The sequence below is a fragment of the Somniosus microcephalus genome, chromosome 10, assembly GCF_052327205.1.
Source record: "Somniosus microcephalus isolate GS21.2 chromosome 10, FLI_Smic_1.0, whole genome shotgun sequence".
NCBI lineage: Eukaryota > Metazoa > Chordata > Chondrichthyes > Squaliformes > Somniosidae > Somniosus > Somniosus microcephalus.
In genome coordinates this window covers 205,255,965-205,276,637 of record NC_140996.1, presented here as the reverse complement: position 1 = coordinate 205,276,637, position 20,673 = coordinate 205,255,965, and the positions used below count along the sequence as shown (strand labels likewise).

The following is a 20,673-nucleotide window of genomic DNA, read 5'->3' as shown; positions in this document are numbered from 1 at the left end:
TGCAGAAATGAACGGCCAACTTTGGGGCAGGCATCACATTGAATTTATAGCAACCGCATAAATGAGGTCGATGTAGTCAACTCAAATTAACTGGAAGGCAAAGCTCCGCTCAGGTTTCATAGTGCTCCTACTGTCTGGGTTTCCGTTCCCTTCAGCTTCTAATGGTCAGTGGTACATGTTGGAAAAGCAAAGGACATTTGACAGTCCGCCACAAGTAGCATTGCTATAAGTGATGTACAGATGTAGCCAATAGGGCGGGGGAAGGGAATAGATTCTTGGGTTTATGTTGCATCTCTTGTTGGGCTTAACCTATAAAGGCACATCTGAATGTACAAAATGGTCTGGAAAAGGTCATTTGGCCCACTAAGTCTGTCCTATCCAAATCTGGTGCAGTCACGCACGCCATTGACACCTTTCCCCCACCCCTGTCATCCAACCGTCTATATTTATCACGATTTATCGCGATCCTGAATCCATGGTAGATTGTGAACATGTTAGAGATGGTCGGGCAAATATTGCACTTCTTGTATTTTGCAAAAAATGTTTTCCATAGAATAGTAGCTTTATAGAAGACACAAACTTAAGTAACCTTACTGATCTTTTATTATTGAGCTTGGGTCGCTGCGGGGAAATCAGTCAAAGGCGGATCGGAAGCAGCTGAGCACAGTTGGGCTGGGTTTTCATGGGGAAGGCAGGTTGAGGGCTGGGGCGGGACGGCTCTGATGAGGGTGGGAAACCCGGGAGAACGGGTTCCCCGCAGGCCCTGCCGACGTTAACGCAGGGCCTGATTTGCATCTGAAGCCTCTGTTTCCCGCCCGCAGCCGGTGGTGGGGGGGGTGGAGGAAGTGGAAGAGAAGATCAAGGCCGGCGAGGGGGGAGGAAGATTGAGGCCGGCGTGGGATGGTGGGGCAGGGGGGTGCGGTGGGGTGAGGAAGATCAAGACCGGCGTGGGACCTGGGGTGGGGGGACAAGAGAAGATTGGGGACGTTGTGGGACCGGGGGTGGTGGGTGGAAAAGAGATCGAGACCGGCCACCGGAGGATCGTGGCCGGCCTGCTGTGGGTGGGGGGGGGGGGGGGGGGCGGCGGGGAAAGGAAGATCAGGGCCGGCCACCAGAAGGTCATTGGTGGGGGTGGGGAGGGTGCTCCAGGGCGGGTGCGGGGAAAGGAAGATCAGAGCCGGCCACCAGAAGGTCATCGGTGGGGGTGGGGGTGGGGAGGGTGCTCCAGGTAGGCGATCGGATCTCCGATCACGGTGGGTGGGTTCGGTAGGGATCAGGAGGCAGATGTAAAGGCACTTGCCTCCTGGATGCAGCAGTCCCCGCCTTGCTGTAACTGCCGGGTTTCACAAAGTGTGTAAAACCCGTCCAGCTGCAGTTAAAAACAAAATGGAGGTTAAAAAAGAGGCTTCCAGCCTCATTGTAATATTTAAATTGACGTCCCGCCTCCTGGCAGCGGGTTGACTGCCCGCCCCCGTCCCGCCTCCTTTAAAACCGGAAGTGGGCAGGTTGGAGGCGAGTTCAGATCAGGAATCCCATTTTAAACAATTTAACTACCCCCACGCTCCAAACCCACCCTTTTTTTTTAGGTTAAAATTCCCCACATTACATCGTATCCCGATCGCACACGACAGCTGCCCCACTATTTAGACCTGGGTCGGTGCTGCTGCTCCTACCGTTTTGAGTTTAAATTTAAAATAAAATGAATTAAAAGTAATAAAATCTGTGTTTACAGCTGCACTACTCAGGCTATTTGCACACATGTGTAGATATCTAAAAATGCTGAAGAGCAGAGTAAGAGGACAGGTTCCTGCAGAGAAACACACGCTGAGATCCATGTGGAAGAATCTGGGTCATGTCCAAAATGTAAAACAAAGGAATGCAAATTAAAATGACAACTGTTGTTTACCCATAAGGAATAATTTTCTGAGTATGTGCTGACGGCGGGAAACCTTGCTCGCTCCTTTTTAATGTAGGTCAAAATGTTCTTTCTTTTGGTTGGGCGGTTTAGCCTCTTTTAATTGTGGGAGATTATTTTGAAGTCTTTTAGGTGCAAAATGTTCTATTGCTCATACGAACACCTCTGCACAATGCATAATTGGTCCACAAATTGATTATTGTTCCCACATCTCCTATGATTTACTCAGCCATTGGCCGAAGGCCATACTCAGTTTATGGATCCATGGTGTGCTTGGAAGGAATAGTTAATACCAAACCATTTATAACTTGAAATATACAAACAGGGTCGGTTTAGTCCCTTGAGGTCAACTTTTTCCTGGTTGGCCATTGACACACTCTAAATTAATTACATTAAACATTTTAAAGTTTTTCACATTTAAAGTTCAATTTTAATAAATGTTTTCTCATCTACATTAGGACAGGAATGCACTCACAGACCCTATTGTAATATTCAAGCAGAGCATAAATTAAATTTTTTTAAATCCTCATCTTTGTTTTCAAATCCCTCTATGGCCTCGTCCCTTCCTAGCTCTGTAATCTCCTCCAGCCCTACAAGCCTTCGAGATCTCTGCGTTCCTCCAATTCTGGCTTCTTCCATATCCCCGATTTTAATCGCTCCACCATTGGCGGCCGTTCTTTCGGCCCTAAGCTCTAGAATTCCCTCCCTAAATCTCTCCGCCTCTCTGACCAGAAGGAGCGGACCTGAGCGGGAGTGGATCGAGAGCTGAGCGGGGATAAAGAGCACGGCGAGAGCAGGCCCGAGACCAGAAGGAGCAGACCTGAGTGGAGCGGAGATAAAGTGCGTGGTGAGAGCGGAGCAACTCAACACAGACATAATTTCAAAGAGTGACGTCAGAGTAAAAAACCTAAAGTGACGTCAGCACAAGGGAAGCAGATTTCACGGAGCTAGGAAAGAGATTAAAAAGCAGGACCTCAAAGGTAGTAATCTCTGGATTACTCCCAGTGCCACGCGCGAGTGAATATAGAAATAGGAGGATAGAGCAGATGAATGCGTGGCTGGTGCAGGGAGGGCTTCAGATTCCTGGGGCATTGGGGCCAGTTCTGGGGGAGGTGGGACCTGTACATGCCGGACGGGTTGCACCTCAACAGAGCCGGTACCAATATCCTCGCGGGGAGGTTTGCTAGTAATGTTGGGGAGGGTTTAAACTAAGTTGGCAGGGGGATGGGCACCAGGATGTAGCATTAGAAAGGAGAAACAAAGGGCACAAAGGATTGGGAGAGACGGATAGCACTAAAGTAAGAAATAGTAAGGTATTAGGTGGGGTCAGACTAAGAGAACACAGGATGGTCTAAGATAGGTTTACAGTGTATGTATGTGAACGCACGAAGCTTAGTAAACAAGGTTGGTGAGCTGCAGGCGCAAATAGCCACATGGGAATAAGATGTCGTGGCAATAACGGAGACCTGGCTCAAAAAAGGGCAGGGTTGGGTATTAAATATTCCTGGATATAAGGGCCTAGAAATTCGGTATAGCCGCGTTTGTGGCGCTAGTCCTGGCGATGCGCAAAGTTTAGCGCCAGGCGCAATTTAGCGCCACCTAGCGCAATATTGGGTTGCAGCGCCCCTAAAGGTGATTGTGGCGCTAAATCAGGCGCTGCACGCTACTCTTAAGGCGCTAACCCGGCGGCGCAACCCAATTTCGCGCCGGCAGGGCGCAGCGACGGTGCTGTCAATAATCACTTTCCCTGAGACACACTGGCGCCGGCCAGCTCTTAAAGGGGCAGGTCAATTGGCATCACCAGACACACTCACTGCCTTGTAGGCCTTCAAAGCGGTGGGAGCCTACCTGTGGCGCACCAGCCTAGCAAGGCATGGAAAGGGTGAGGCAGAGGGCGGAACGCCTCACTGATGGGGCATTGGATTCTTTGGTTGGCGCAGTGGAATCAAGGCCAAGGAAGATGGTCGGACTGTGATTTATATTTTGGACAGTCTCCCGGGTGTGAGAGGCAGTTATGTGTCAGTGTATTAGTTTTGCTTTCTGCTGCCATAGCTTTCTCATGTTTGAAGGAACCACATTTTGTATAATGAAACACTTCCTTCATTTACAATGGCCATGCCTTCTATTTACATGCATCTTGCCCTTCACAGGCTTGGGGGTATCAGACCGGTTCCATTCCTGTTCTTGGAATGGCAGCAAGCATTCCGTGAGAGGGGCCTAGAAGCTACTTCTGATCAGCCTCTGACGCGCAGCCTGAGAAGAGCTGCTCGCATAGAAGTTCAGGCCAGCAGCCATCTTCTCAGCCACCGACAGAGATGTCCTGCACCTTATCTGAGGCTGCAGATCTGGCTGAAGCAGCTGGCACAGCTCAGTCACCACCTCCTTTCTAAATCGCAGCCTTCTGACACACTGCTCCTCCGGCATGTTCATGTAGGAAAACTGCTGTCGGAAAACCCTGCCAGCGTAAGGTCTGCTGTGGCGACGTCTGTTGGCCCTCCTCCATCTGGCCATGCCCGCCCCCCTCTCCCAGCATCTCAGTGCCCTCTCCAGATGATTCAGTAGCAGGACGTTCCCCTCCAATGCAGCCCCCATAATAAGTGCCCACAGGAAGGTTCCCCGTTGTCAAGGCTCGCCAACAGCAAGGTGATGGTCAGAAGGCTGAAGATCGTCTGCCTGCACTGGCTCAGTGGTCAAATGGCTCTCAGTGTGCAGCTCAGCAACTCGTTGTAGCTCTCAAGGAAGTTGTGCTCCAAAAATGGTTGCTGCTTTTAAACCACCCCAGTCCCCTTTAAATAACGCTCCTCCAGCCCGAGAGCGAGTGGTAAGGTCCAGGTAAGCTGTCACTATTAGCGCCAGGTGCTACGGAGGGGGGCGCCACTGAATTTCCAGTCCGGGGCGCCCAAAAGGCGTTGCACACTCAAATGACGTCATAATCAGCCTGCGCCCATGAGCGGGCGCTAAGATTTAGCGCCGGCGCTAAATGCATGCTCAATATGGGGCGAGGCACCAGGCGCCTTGCGCCCGCCCGGAAATTGGCTAGCGCCCCACTTCTCGGCCTCTTTAGGTGTTAATCAGTGGCGCTAACAACCGAGTTTCTCCCCCAAGGTGTTCAGGAAAGATAGGGAAGGAAAGATAAGAGGTGGTGTGGCAGTATTGGTTAAGGAGAATGTTATAGTGCTGGAGAGAGAGAATGTCCTGGAGGGGTCAAGGACAGAATCTATATGGCTAGAGTTAAGAAATAATAGAGGTGCCATTACACTACTAGGTGTATTCTATAGGCCACCAACCTGTGGGAAAAATATGGAGGAGCAAATTTGCAGAGAAATTACAGAGAGATGCAAGAACTATAGCGTAGTAATAATGGAGGACTTCAACTATCCTAATATAGACTGGGATAGTAATAGTGTAAAGGGCAGAGAGGGGGAAGAATTTCTGAAGTATGTTCATGAGAACTTTCTTGATCAGTACGTTTCCGGAACGAGAAAGGAGGCATTGCTGGATCTGAATCTGGGGATTGAGGTGGGTCAAGTGCAGCAAGTGTCAATAGGTGAACATTTAGGGAACAATGATAATAGTATCATAAGGTTTAGATTAGCTATAGAAAAGGACAGGGAGCAATCTAGAGTAAAAATACTTAATTGGAGGAAGGCCAATTTCAGTGGGATGAGAACGGATCTGGCCTGGGTAAATTGGAATCAAAGATTGGCAGGCAAAACTGTAATGGAACAATGGGCCGCCTTTAAAGGGGAAATAGTTTGGGTACAGTTCAGGTACATTCCCACTAGGGAGAAAGGTAGGGCAACTAAAGTCAGAGCTCCTTGGATGACGAAAGAGATAGAAAGTAAGATGAAGCAGAAAAAGAGTGCGTATGACAGATGTCAGGTCGAGAATACACCTGAGAATCAGGTTATATATACAGTAGAAAGTTCAGAGGAGGTGAAAAAGAAAGTAAGAGGGGCAAAGAGAGGGTATGAGAATAGAATGGCAGCTAACATAAAAGGTAATCCAAAAGTCTCCTATGGGCATATACATAGTAAACGGGTAGTAAGAGGAGGGGTGGGGCCGATTAGGGACCAAAAAGGAGACATATGCATGGAGGCAGAGGGTATGGCTGAGGTGCTAAATGAGTACTTTGCATCTGTCTTCACCAAGGAAGAAGATGCTGCCATAGACATAGTGAAGGAGGAAGTAGAGGAGATACTGGATGGGATAAAAATTGATAACGAGGAGGTACTAGAAAGGTTGGCTGTACTTAAAGTAGATAAATCACCAGGACAAGATGGGATGCATCCTAGGGCGCTGAGGTAAGTGAAGGAAGAAATCGCGGAGGTACTGGCCATAATCTTCCAATCCTCCTTAGAAATGGGGGTGGTGCCAGAGGACTGGAGAATTCCAAATGTTACACCCTTGTTCAAAAAAGGGTGTAAAGATAAACCCAGCAACTACAGGCCAGTCAGTTTAACCTCGGTAGTGGGGAAGCTTTTAGAAACAATAATCAGGGACAACATTAACAGTCACTTGGATAGGTGTGGATTAATTAAGGAAAGCCAGCATGTATTTGTTAAAGGCAAATGATGGTTAACCAACTTGATCGAGTTTTTTGATGAGGTAACAGAGAGGTTGATGAGGGAAATGCGGTTGACATGGTGTACATGGATTTCCAAAAGGCATTTGATAAAGTGCTACATAATAAGCTTGCCAGCAAAGTTGAAGCCCATGGAATAAAAGGGACAGTGGCTGCATGGCTACGGAATTGGCTAAGTGACAGGAAACAGAGAGTAGTGGTGAACGGTTGTTTTTCGGACTGGAGGAATGTATACAGTGGTGTTCCCCAGGGGTCGGTTCTAGGACCACTGCTTTTCTTGATATATATTAATAACTTAGACTTGGGTGTACAGGGCACAATTTCAAAATTTGCAGATGACACAAAACTTGGAAGTAAAGTGAACAGTGAGGAGGATAGTGATAGACTTCAAGAGGACTTAGACAGGCTGGTGAAACGGGCAGACACGTGGCAGATGAAATTTAACACAGAAAAGTGCAAAGTGATACATTTTGGTAGAAAGAATGAAGAGAGGAAATATAAACTAAAGGGTACAATCCTAAAGTGGATGCATGAACAGAAAGACCTAGGGGTATATGTGCACAAATCGTTGAAGGTGACAGGGCAGGTGAGAAAGCAGTTAAAAAAGCATACGTGATCCTGAGCTTCATGATAGAGGTATAGGGGGAAAAATTCAGTATCGCCCCGTTTGGGGCGCGATTATCAGCTGGGCGCAAAGTTTAGCGCCTGGCGCTAATTATCACCTCCGATGGCAAACTTGGTTTTTATCACCCCTGGAGGTGATTGGAGGGCTAAATCAGGCGCTTCACACCTGTCTTAAGGCGCAAAGGCCGAGGAGCGAGGCACTAACTCAGAGCGCGGGCGCAACGCAGGTGCTGTCAGTTAGCCATGGAACACAGACACACTGGTGCCGGACAGTTCTTGAAGGGGAGGGTCGATCTTGCTCTCCAGCCACACCCTGCTCATTGGAGCCTTGAATCTCGGCCTGGAGAGACCTGTGCCTAAATCTTGCAGCCAAGGACTATGGAGAGCGCCAGGGAGCGAGCACAGCACTTCAGCGAGCGGGCCTTGGAGGCTCTGGTTGGCGCGGTGAAGCGCAAAAGATCTATACTCTACCCTGAGAGTGGCAGGAGGCCTTTGCCACGCGATTACAGAAGAGTGTGGAGGGAGGTGGCACAGAGCGTCTCCTCCAGGAGCATGGTGCCCAGGACCCATACTCAATGTCGCAAAAAGTTCAACGACCTCACTCGGGTCACAGGGTGAATGGCTTTTTTTCCAATACCTTTCCATCCCTCCATCTCAACCTCACTCTAGGTCTTAAAACACCAATGCCCAACACTCATCCAACACCTATGGCCCTCTCATGACACCACGGTAGGCGGCCAGATCACCAACAACGATGAGTCAGCCTACAGGGAGGAGGTCCAGCATCTCGTGAAGTGGTGCGCCGACAACAACCTGGCCCTTAACACCAAGAAAACAAAGGAAATAATCGTGGACTTCAGGAAGTCCAAAGGCGGAAGTCACACCCCCATCCACATCAATGGGGCGGAGATGGAAAGGGTGGCCAGCTTTAAGTTCCTCGGAGTCCACATCACGGAAGACCTCTCCTGGTCCCTCAACACCTCCTCTCTGGTGAAGAAGGCCCAGCAGCGCCTATATTTCTTGAGGAGGCTGAAGGGATGTAATCTGTCACCCCCGATCCTCTCTAACTTCTACCGCTGCACTATAGAGAGCATCCTGACAAACTGTATCACGGTATGGTACGGCGGCTGTAGCTCCCATGACCGGAAAGCCCTGCAGCGGGTAGTCAAAACTGCCCAACGCATTACCGGCACCCGGCTACCGACCATATATATCAGAAACGCTGCCTACGGAGGGCACGGTCCATCATCAAAGACCCTACCCACCCCAGCCACAGTCTGTTCGCTCTCCTACCATCTGGAAGACGCTACAGATGCATTCGCACCCGTACAACCAGATTTAGGAACAGCTTCTTTCCCAGGGCTGTCATCCTACTGAACTCCACAAATAAACACTAAAGCCTGCACATCTGCCGATGCACTTTATTATGGTCATATTTATGCTAATATATATGTACAAATGTATGTTGAAATGTTTAAGTGTCCTAATCCAAATTGTACATTCTCGGGAGCCGCAAGCCTACATTTCATTGTACTGCACTTGTGCACTAACAATGACAATAAAAGTTGATTTGATTTGATTTGACATGCACATTCCACACAGTAAGGGCTATTCACCTATGGGAGGCACATCAGGCAAGACCATGGCTGCATACAGTAAGGGCTATTTACCTATAGGAGGCACATCAGGCAAGACCATGGCTGTATATTTACTCAGACGCCGTCCTTTTTCTTGCAGGCCAAGCTATCTCATAATAGGAGACAGCAGCAATGGACGGGTGGAGGGCAGCCTCAGCTGCAACCCCTCAACGATCTTGAGGAGCGCGTCCACAGGATTGTGGCAAGCCGGGTGATCGGTCCCGTCGCCACTGGAGAGGCCGACCCCGTTCTGGACAGCAATGGTAAGATCATCACCTTTTTGTCCTCTCTCCTTCCACTTGTCCCTCAGAACACCAGCCTTTGATACTTTCAATCCAACTTACTAAATTGCTGCACTCATTCCTCCCTTACTGCCACCCTGTCCTCACGCTAAAGCCACTCTTGTACCTCGCTGCTTTCAGATGGTGATTCACCAGCTGAGGAGACGGGCCCTCAAGCTGCCAGTGGGATTGAAGCTGCAGGCGAGGAGGAAGATGAAGCCGGAGCATCAGCGCCACCCTCTCCCGAGGAAGCCCATGCCCACACTGGGAACACGCCTTCCCTGGAGGGGAGCAGGGGGGAATGGTCTGACGAGGGTGAAGCTCCAGGACCCAGCGGGCTGCAGCAACGCGATGGGGGTAGGGAAGCTCGGGGGCCTTCTCCCCGGAGGGAGAGTATGCCAGCGAGACCTACTGCACTGGACGCAGAGGAGGAGCGGATATCGCTGAAATGAATACCCAGGCGGTGGACATGCACACTGAGCTCATGGGTGCAGTGGGAAGGGTGCCCAAATGCATTGAATCACTGGCAAGGAGTGTGGAACACTTTGCTGTAGCACAGGCGGATGCCACGCAAATGTTTAGTGCTGCAATTCAGTCACTGGCTGCCATGACCCCATCTGACTGCTCTCATGCAGACTCAGATTGAGGCCACACGAGCACTGATTGCTGCCATCGGTCTTTTTCCGAGCGGCGGGCAGTGACTAGTGGGGTACCGCAGGGATCGGTCCTGGGACCCCAGCTATTCACAATATATATTAATGATCTAGACGAGGGAATTGGATGTAATATCTCCAAGTTTGCAGACGACACAAAGCTGGGTGGGAGTGTGTGCTGTAAGGAGGATGCCGAGAAACTCCAGTGTGATTTGGACAGGTTGGGTGATTGGGCAGAAGCATGGCAGATGCAATAAAATGTGGATAAAGCGAGGTTATCCACTTTGGTGTCAAAAACAGGAAGGCAGATTATTATCTGAATGGCAATAGATTGGGAGAAGGGGAAGTGCAACGAGACCTGGGTGTCCTTGTGTACCAGTCGCTGAAGGTAAGTATTCAGGTGCAGCAGGCGGTGAAGAAGGCAAATGGTATGTTGGCCTTCGTAGCGAGAGGGTTCGAGTACAGGAACAAGGATGTCTTGATGCAGTTGTATAGGGCCTTGGTGCGACCACACCTGGAGTATTGTGTGCAGTTTTGGTCGCCTTATCTGAGGAAGGATGTTCTTGCCATGGAGGGAGTTCAACGAAGATTCACCAGGCTGATACCTGGGATGGCAGGAATGACGTATGAGGAGAGATTGGGTCGATTAGGCTTATATTCGCTGGAGTTTAGAAGAATGAGAGGGGATCTCATTGAAACTTATAAAATTCTGACAGGACTAGATAGACTGGATGCAGGAAGGATGTTCCCGATTGCCGGGGAGTCCAGACCAGGGGTCACAGTCTAAGGATAAGGGGTAAGCCATTTAGGACTGAGATGAGGAGGAATTTCTTCACCCAGAGAGTGGTGAACCTGTGGAATTCTCTACACAGAAGGCAGTAGAGGCCAATTCATTAAATATATTCAAGAAGGAGTTAGATATATTTCTTAAGGCTAAAGCGATCAAGGGATATGGGTAGAAAGCAGGGACAGGGTACTGAATTTGGATGATCAGCCATGATCACATTGCATGGTGGAGCAGGCTTGAGGGGCCGAATGGCCTACTCCTGCTCCTATCTTCTATGTTTCTATGTTTCTAAGGACACATTTCCCCGGGGCTCTCACTGCGCCGCAGCAGGCCAGCAATCTGTGTTCCAGCAGATTGCTCCGGATGCTGAAGTGCTGCCCCGTGGGAGTGCCAGCGTGTCGGTCGAGCAGGGAGTTGCTGTCCTCTCTCAAATTGACAGCATTCCTGCTGCCACCACTGTCACTTCTCCACTGCACTTGCCACCGCCTGTAGGACAGACTGCTGCCGCCTATGCAGAATTGGTGCAGTCTGCAGCCGGGCCCTCCAGGCCCAGAGCTGGTCGAGGCCATCCCTCAAGGGCATCTGCAGTCTCAGGTTCTGACAATCAGCAGCCTTCCACCAGCCTTGCTGCTGCCACTGGGGTCCCATTACGGAGGAGCTGCAGGGTGGAAAAGGGGGAAGTGCGCAAGGGAAGGAGATCACCCTCGAAGGGCAAAAAGTAGGAGGTGTGACAAAATGTTGTTCATTTTTTTATTAAAGGCCGAGGTTCATGGTCAAACTTCCGTTTAGTGTTTTGGACATTATCTCCAGGTTGTGAGAACCAGTTATGTTAATGACTGTTTTTTTGTGTTTCTTTCTATTAGTTTGTCATGAGGAAATGACACAGAGTTTGTAAATTAATAAGTTTTTGTATTCAAAATGTACATGTTTGGTCTTTGCAATCATTGCTGCCTTGGCCGGCTTAGGGGTTACGGGTTGGTTTCATTCATGTTGTTCTCAATGGCAGAAGCCATTTCCTCAGCAGGGTCCTAGAAGCGGCTTGCTATCAGCCGTTGACGGACGGCCCTTCCAGTTTCTACATTGTAGGCCTCCCTCCCGCCTTGGTGCTGCTGATGATCATCCTCCTCCTCTTCCTCCTCCTCCTCTGGTGGTGCTCCAAGGCCTGGTGGCATTGGCTGGGTCCTGAGGATTGCCAGCTTATGCAGCATGCCGCACACAACGATGAAGTGGGAGACTCGCTCAGGCGAGTGCTGCAGGGCTCCTCCAGAATGGTCCAGACAGCGCAACCATTGCTTGAACACGCCAATTGTGTGCTCAACGATGTTCCTGGTAGCTTGATGGCTCTCGTTGTACCGCAGCTCAGCAGGGGTGTTGGCCATACGGAGTGGTGTCATCAGCCAGGTGCACAGTGGATAGTCCTTGTCCCCGAGAAGCCAACCACCTGGGTGATGCGGTGCCTGGAAAAGTTCTGCCACAGTAGTCTGGCACAGGATGTATGCATTGTGGGTGCTGCCAGGATAACAGGCATTGACAGCAAGTATCAGCTGTCTGTGGTCACAGACCAACTGCACGTTTAAGGAATGGAACCCCTTTCGGTTGCGGAAATCCTCGGCATTCTCATGCGGAGCATGCAAAGCCACATGCGTGCAGTCAATGGCACCTTGCACCATGGGGAAGGCCGCTATCCTCGCAAAGCCCATAGCGCGTTCATGCTTCTTGGCCGGGGTCATCAGGAAAGAGATGTACTCTCATCTCCTTTTATAGAGGGCATTTGTGACCTGACGGATGTAGCAATGGACCGTGAACTGGGAGATATTGGCGATGTCCCCAGTAGCTGATTGAAATGAGCCGGTGGCATAGAAGTTGAGAGCCACTGTTATCTTCACTGCCACCGACTGAGACGTCCTGCTCCTCAGTTGAGGCTGCAGATCTGGCTGCAGCAGGTGGCAGAGCTCAGTGACCACCTCCTTGCTGAAGCGCAGCCTTCGCAAACACTGCTCCTCAGACATATTAATGTATGAGAATTGTTGGCGAAATACCCTGGGAGGGTAAGGTCTCCTGTACAGAGGCCTGTTGGCCCTCCTCCGTCTGGCCATGATTGCCACTCTCTCTCTGCATCTCTGTGGCCTCCGAATCTGGTGGCGCAGGACGACGCCCCCAATCAGTGCAGCCCCCATAGTCTCTTGGCAATCAAAGTAATGAAGGTCAAAAACCAAAGTACGTGCAAAGTTATGGTCGGAAGCCAAAACTACTTCACACAGCGTTGACTCAATGCAGAAGTCTCTCTTTCTCGCTCTCAAAACGAATGGTGCAAAAAAGTCTACCACACAAAAAGCCAGGACGAGGCCCCCTTTAAATAGCGCCCCCCAGCCCCACTGTTGCGTTTGCAAGGGTAACTCAAAGACAGCATGTAGAAATCAACTTGTGTCGTTTTAATGGCCGATCCAACTAACTCTTACAGGCCAAGGCAATCGAGTACCTATCACCAATGTCAGACATAATATAACGATAATAGCACTATCAAACTTCATGTGCTAGAGTAACTCTAATGCAGCACTGTAACCCAGTGTGCAGACATAACATCCACAGCGACTGGGAAGCGTTCCAGTCTACCTGTTGTTGGTTGTGCCAGGCGGAAAGGAGGGGGGCGCCACTCAATTTCCGTTCCGGGGCACCACAAGGGCGTTGCATGCTTGAATTACATCAAGATCTGCGTGCGCAGGAGATCGGGGCGGTATTGTTTAGCGCTGCTGCAAAATGTCCGGTCAATTTTGCGAGAGGCGCAGATATCGCCACGCCCGGGTGCCAGTTGTTTTGCGTCCCATTAGCGCCCTCTTAAGGCGCTAACGGGAGGCGCAAACCAACTGAATTTTTCCCCCATAGAGTACAAAAGCGTGGAAATTATGATGAACCTGTATAAAACACTGGTTCGGCCTCAACTGGAGTATTGTGTCCAATTCTGGGCACCGCACTTTAGGAAGGATGTGAAGGCTTTAGAGGGGGTGCAGAAAAGATTTACGAGAATGATCCCAGGGATGAGGGACTTCAGTTACGTGGATAGACTGGAGAAGCTGGGGTTGTTCTCCTTAGAGTAGAGAAGATTGAGAGGAGATTTGAGAGGTGTTCAAAATCATGAGGGGTCTAGACAGATTAGATAGAGAGAAACTGTTCCCATTGGCAGAAGGGTCGAGAATCAGAGGATCAGATTTAAGGTGTCAGAAGAACCAAAGGCGACATGAGGAAAAACTTATTTACTCAGCGAGTGGTTAGGATCTGGAATGCACTGCCTGAAAGGGTGGCGGAGGCAGACTCAATCACGGCTTTCAAAAGGGAGTTGGAGAAGCACCCGAAGGATAAAAATTGCAGGGCTACAGGGAAAGGGCGAAGGAGCGGGACTAGCTGAAGTGCTTTTGCAGAGAGTCGGCACGGGCTCAACGGGCCGAATGGCCTTCTTCCGTGCTGTAACCATTCGATGATTCTATGAACTCTCTCTCCTCCTTTAAGATGCTCCTTAAAACCTACCTCTATGACCATCTGACCTGATATCTCCTTCTGTGGCTTGGTGTCAATTTTTTATTGATAACGCTCTTGTTAAGCATCTTGGAACATTTTGCGACGTTAAAGGCGCTATATAAATATAAGCTGTTGTTGTTGTTGTTATAAGTGGTTTGAATTATTTTTAAATGGGGTACATTTGGTGAATGGTTGTCCTTGCTGGTGTCTTACATTTAAACTGCAGTATAACTAGACCCTGGTGATGCAAACAAATGCACGAACAACATGCAACACATACACGTCCAAAATTCAACGTCATGGTCACAGATCCCCAACAGTGTAATGATCAATAACATGTCATTCTATAGTGGACACTAGGTGGAGCCGTAGAGCTGTGTATAGCTGTATGTATAAGACTACACTACCCAGCTGTATGTATATTAAGACTACATTACCCATGAGGCACTAGGCTACCCACAAGGCAGCAGTCAAGATGGAAGCCTCTACAGATACTGTACCTAGTCCACATGTGCTCAATAAAAGTGTCTAGCAAAAGCTAGCTGTGTTCATAATAAGAATGTCTATTTATTAAGGAACATAAGATGGTACCAGGATGGTGAAGATCTGCTGAAAATTGTGAAAAGCGACATGGAGAATTTGAAGCCACCAGAGCATTTGAATCTCGAGGGAAATGTCGACTACAATTGGCGGATTTTTAAACAACAATTCGAACTCTACATTGCAGCCATCGGATTCGGTACGAAGCCAGATGCAAGAAAAATAGCATTGCTGCTTACGGTTGCAGGCCCACAGGCGATAGAGGTATTTAATACATTTGTATTTAATCCAGAGGAGAACAGAGAAAAATTAGAAGATGTGCTAAAAAAATTTGATGCACATTGCTCTCCCAAAAAGAATGAGACGTATGAAAGATACATCTTCCGTTCTCGGACACAGCAACAAAATGAGACTTTTGATAGCTTTATAACTGATCTGAAACTGAAAGCACAGACATGTAATTTCTCTGAGCTCAAAGCATCCATGATTCGTGACCAGATTGTGTTTGGTATTCATGATAAAAAAGTCAGGGAACGTCTGTTGAGAGAAACCAAACTAAATTTGGAAAATGCGGTGAAAATATGCCAAGCCAGCGAGCTAGCTCGAAAGCACGCGAAGACTTTAGTGAAATCAATAATGATGCGATTGTAATGAGTGATAATGCTGCTGTCGGTGCTGTGTCCTACAAGGGGAAGAAACGTGAGCAGAACAGAAATGAAAAGCAATCGGAGGATGAAATTTTTAATTGTAAACGCTGTGGTTACAAACACCAGTTAAGACAATGCCCAGCGTTTGGAAAAATGTGCACAAAGTGTAATGGAAAGAATCACTTTGCCAAACAATGCGTTTCAAAAGTACAAACTAAGAAAGGGCAACAAGTTAATGTGATTGAGGACACTGATTTAAGTGAGACATTTTTTGTAGGAATGGTGTCATGTGACGATATCAAAAAAGATACAGAAAATGTGCAGCCCTCAGAAATGGACAATGCTGAACATAAAGTCAATGCAGTAAAAGTGGACAAATGGATGATCCCACTGCAGATAAATGGAGCATTAGTTACATTGAAACTGGACACTGGGGCAAAAGCCAACTTAATCAGTATGAGTGACATAAAAAATATGAAAGAAAAGCCCAAAATACAGAAAAAGTCAGTACTACTGAAGAGCTATAATGGACAGAAAATAGATAGCTTAGGTGTATGCAGACTTAAAGTGACAGTCAAAGACAAAGTGCATCATCTCATGTTTTCTGTTGTGGCTGAAAGACTTGATTCGATACTAGGTGACAAAGCTTGTGAAGACTTAGAACTGGTCAAGAGAGTCTACCGTATAAACTGTGCCATAAGCAGACCAGATGACTCAGGTGATGAAGCAGAGAGCCCATCAAGGATGAAAAGGCCAAAGGGTATCCATGTCTTCAAAAAGCCTAGTTTCTCCAAGAAGAAAGAAAAAGACTTTAAGGTCAAAGAGAAGCCAAAGGAAGAAAAGCACAAAGAGGAAAAACACAAGGAGAAAAAGTCCAAAGATATAACCGCAGCAGATGTTGCTAAGCAGTGGAAAGAGAAAAAGAAAAAGAAGAAGCCTGCACCAGAGCAGGAAGCAGTTCTGGTGGATACTCCTTCTTCCCTCAGGCCAATCTTTTGTGTTCCATTAGCCGAGGCTGCTGAGAGGACTATGCTGTATGATGGGATCCAGCTGCCAGCAGTTTTTCAAGAGTGCATTGATTACATTGAGTTATGGCATGAAGAGTGAAGGAAACGCTGAAACCCTCTCCAAGCAAAGATCGCAAGGAGACCTCGATCTATACAAGAGCAGATTGATGACAATGCCGCAACTGCATCATGTCATTCACCGCCAGAACAATCTCATGAAGACACATCAGACTTACCCGTGTTGAGAAGATCCACACGTGAAGTAAAAAAGCCTGATAGACTTAATCTTTGAGTACAATGCAAAGCTTTGAAAATGTGTTGACTGTTTTGAAAATGTTTATGTTTATAGAGCACTAACAAAAGTGTTACTGATATTATCTTTTTTGTTTTCTTGAAAGTTGATTGATATTGATTTTGTTAAACCTCAAAGGAAGGGGGATGTAATGATCAATAACATGTCATTCTATAGTGGACACTAGGTGGAGCCGTAGAGCTGTATATAGCTGTATGTATAAGACTACACTACCCAGCTGTATGTATATTAAGACTACATTACCCATGAGGCACTAGGCTACCCACAAGGCAGCAGTCAAGATGGAAGCCTCTACAGATACTGTACCTAGTCCACATGTGCTCAATAAAAGTGTCTAGCAAAAGCTAGCTGTGTTCATAATAAGAATGTCTATTTATTAATGAACATAAGAAACAGGAACCTTTATGTTATTGAATGTATCCCTGGGATTACTGAAGGAAGCTAGAGTGTGGTCTTTATGTGGTGTACTGTGCCAATATAAGAATGGAGTGATGATCAATATAACACAGAGTATAAAAGAGCAATGAAGCGAACAGCACAGCATAATGTTACCTTTTCCATTCCTTGCCTGTCAGCAATAGCTTTGACTTCCTGGGCTGGCATTTTATCTTCTTTGCCGACATGCTGAACATGGTACCCCTTCTGCTTTTGTCTGGCCATGGTGACCCAAGTTGGCACAGACCCGCCCTCAATGAGCGATCCATTATCTTGGGTATTCTTGGCAAAAGGTTGCCCTTTTTCTGCTGAGAGGAGGAGATATAATCAATATTTCCCACACTAACCCTGTCAACAATTTGTACAGAATCTTAATGCCATTACTCACTCATAAAGAAAGAGAATATTGGTGACAGGATTTAATTAGATGAAAAACCATTTAATTAAAAAACAAAATTGAAAGACTGTGGCCCAGAAATTCATCTCTGGTGGTGGCACCAAATGGGCAGTAACGGATCGGCCGCCCGTTATAAGCAATGCCTGATTTTCAGTCCCATTGCAGTCAATGCGACAGACTATCAGGCGCTGTGTGTAATGGGCGGTCAATCCGAAACTGCCCGTTTCGCCCCACCGCCTGAGACGAATTTCTCGGCCCACAAATTTCAAAATATGTTTGATCCATTGTCCAGTTGATTTATTTCAATGCTGCTGATTTTGTTTCTATAATCGTGTTGACTGATTTCAAGTCATAATTTGTGTGTCGATTCGCAAAATTAGGTTTTCGTAATTCACGTTTTCACATTCAGCACATTTGGGCTTTCAACTTTCAACCCCTTTGGAGATGTAGCAGCATCATGCATTTCTGGTGCATCTCTAAGTGGTTACAGATTTCCATTTACAACGTACTCAGTCCAAAAATTGTCCCATTATTTAAGCCGTGCAGTACCAAACAAGGCAAAAGGTATTTTCAAAGCTTTGCACCATTCCCATCAAAATCTGGCGTACCTCCATCTCCACATGCTGTTTTTGAAACAATTTTCATTGATAAATCAATATACCTGACTTAAATATTCAAAAATGTTCACAAGTGTTTAAAATGATTGATTGTTTCCACATTCTTTTGAGAATAAGGGCAGTTGGAATGGCTGAGTTAGAGCTGTCATCCCTGCAGGTTCATGGGAACAAATTTCAACCAATATCGGATGATCGGGACAATGTCAGAGAGTGGTGAACCTGTGGAATTCTCTACCACAGAAGGCAGTAGAGGCCAATTTATTAAATATATTCAAGAAGGAGTTAGATATATTTCTTAAGGCTAAAGGGATCAAGGGATATGGAGAGAAGGCAGGGACAGGGTACTGAATTTGGATGATCAGCCATGATCTCATTGAATGGCGGAGCAGGTTCGAGGGGCCGAATGGCCTACTCCTGCTCCTATCTTCTATGTTTCTATGTCATAGCCTGCAGCCACCCACAATTAATGATGTGCTCTGCTATAGGTTCATTTGAGACTCCAAATAGTGGCAAAGCTCACATCTTGCTGTCTTCTATATCAAGATGCGTCATCTTAGAACGTTTATCGTCAACTGTACCATCAAGAATGCTGCTAAACTCACGCTATTAGCTACATCTCGTAGATTCTAGTGAACTGGGGCGTGGTTACTGTATTCAACAGGAATCAAGTGAGAGGAGGCTGACTTGTGGGTAAATACACAATGTATTTATCACCTGAAGTACATGTAGCACATTCTCTTTCTGTTGGCTAACCACCTGACACCAGAAAGCCCTCTATCAGCTGGTGTTGCTTGTTTTTTTCCTGGAGTTAGTAACTCCAGATTGGCTCCCAGGTTGATCCAATGCACCAGCTCCTATTGAAGCCACTCCAAGACATACACATTTAATTATGTTGTTGGATCAGCTCTGGAGGGAAATGAAAGGATGTGTTTTTGTGTTGTTGGGTAGGCATATGAAATAACTGTTAAAGAAGGTGGAGAAATTATCTGGTTATGAGTAAAGCTGAAGTTTATAAGAATATAGGTGATTAAATACTGTGTGGGACACAGTGGATTTAATTCTGTTGACGCCATGAGAATTTTATCTGTGGATTGCAACCAGCCAGCAATGAGCAATGTAGATTGTAATATCTTAGTGATATGCTGGAGTTTTGTTCAATTATCTTGAGTGGGGGAGGGAATGGGGGGGGGGGGGCGGGTAAATGGCATGGTTTTAGCCGCAATTATTCACTTCCCTCATACAGAATAGATAGCAAGAATCTACAACAATCCCATGTTGCACATGGTATGTCATAAGGAGTGGGCTCAATCGACCAAATGGCGTTTTCTCATATCAACGGTTCTTATGCTGTATCGCCAGCCAGGCAAAATCACAAACTGGGACACCAGATGTGGCTTTCTGGAGCAGTACAAGTTTGTGTCATATACTCCCCTTGCACAGTCTGCGATTGTAAGCGGCAGGTTTCCCTCTTATCTACTATTGTTTCTGGCCAGTTGGTAAGATTTACCTCCCCAATCACACCAGCATTATTTTTATGGCCCTAATGTACTGTTGTCAATATTTAAATGGCTTCCCAAATGTTATTTTTTCTGGAATTGTCCAATCTCCTATGGAACAGTTATTGAACTGACAATCATGAAGTTGTTTTGCTCCCCAGGGTGATGGTCATGAGGTTTCCTGTAAAGTTTAACTTCCTTAATTTAACTTTCATGTTTTTGCTTCTTAGTTGTAACATTTGTTCGGTAGGTTGGCATTCAGCTTGGCAGCACCAGCGTTTAAAAAGATGGCACACGTTATTAGCCTACGTTATGCTAATGTCGTGGAAGGTTGCGGCACAGAAAGCAGGCTATTTGGGCCCGTCAGGTGTGGTTCTAACATGAGCAGCTGAGTCTAAGCCCACCTTTCTGCTCACTACCCCATATCTTTTAATGATCCTCTTTTTCAAGCAACGACCTAATTCCTTTAAAAATTATTTTATGACTTGCTTCAACGATGGTTTGCTGCGGAGAATGCCGCATTCTAACCACGCTCTGCACATTAGTATCAGCTTTTGTCAGGGATTAGTCTCAGTTCCCTGACCGGTTTGTCCAATTCTCGTGCATCAATCACGTTTTATTTTTGCTAAATTTATCTGCCTTGTTTGTAATTTCTGTTATCTCATTTTTTCCCCCCACATTGCTTCTGAAAAATAATGAATTTGAATGCAACAGGAATTAATACATTTTTGAAAATCAGGCACTTTGTGGTGAATTGTGGTACGACAGGCTTCATTTATTCAGAATTTGATTACGCGATGATTCATTAAGTGTTGATTGCATCAAGTGATTCGGTAGTATTACGCCATGGCGTTCAGATTTTGTTTTTTTTATTTCAACATCTCCAAAATAAATTAATTGTAAATCTGACCAGAAACGAATGATAAAGGATTAACATTCCCGTGCTTTTATACTTCTACCTTCTTCACAATATTCATCTTGCAAAACGTCAACAGATTTCTCTGGAAGAAATGAAATCAGTTTACCCAATAAATGGTTAAAACATCGATATCATTAAGATTTTCACTCTCCCTGCCTGAATCAGGCGGGAGCCTCTTTAATCTATTCCGATCGAGGCCTTACGATGTACATATGGCCCCCATGCCATTTTAACTGTCTGCTGGGTGGAGTGTGCACTGTGGATGCTCCACTCAGTGAAACCTGGCAGAAGAAAGCGGTCTGAACGC

The 20,673-nt window shown here is 46.9% G+C and overlaps 1 protein-coding gene across 10 annotated transcripts in view; it reads right to left on the bottom strand.

The window, feature by feature from the left end:
* Positions 1-20,673, bottom strand: part of LOC147112032 (CRACD-like protein) — a 290,622-nt gene that overhangs the window by 9,930 nt on the left and 260,019 nt on the right. For 6 of the 10 annotated variants that reach the window (XM_085999501.1, XM_085999499.1, XM_085999500.1 and 3 more), the window contains 2 exons: positions 20,407-20,448; positions 17,055-17,245 (listed from right to left, as the gene is read on the bottom strand). In XM_085999501.1, coding sequence (XP_085855627.1) covers positions 17,055-17,245; positions 20,407-20,448 — 233 coding nt within the window. The remainder of the gene's footprint in view (positions 1-17,054; positions 17,246-20,406; positions 20,449-20,673) is intronic. The other 4 variants (XM_085999506.1, XM_085999509.1, XM_085999503.1 and 1 more) reach the window with 3 other exon arrangements.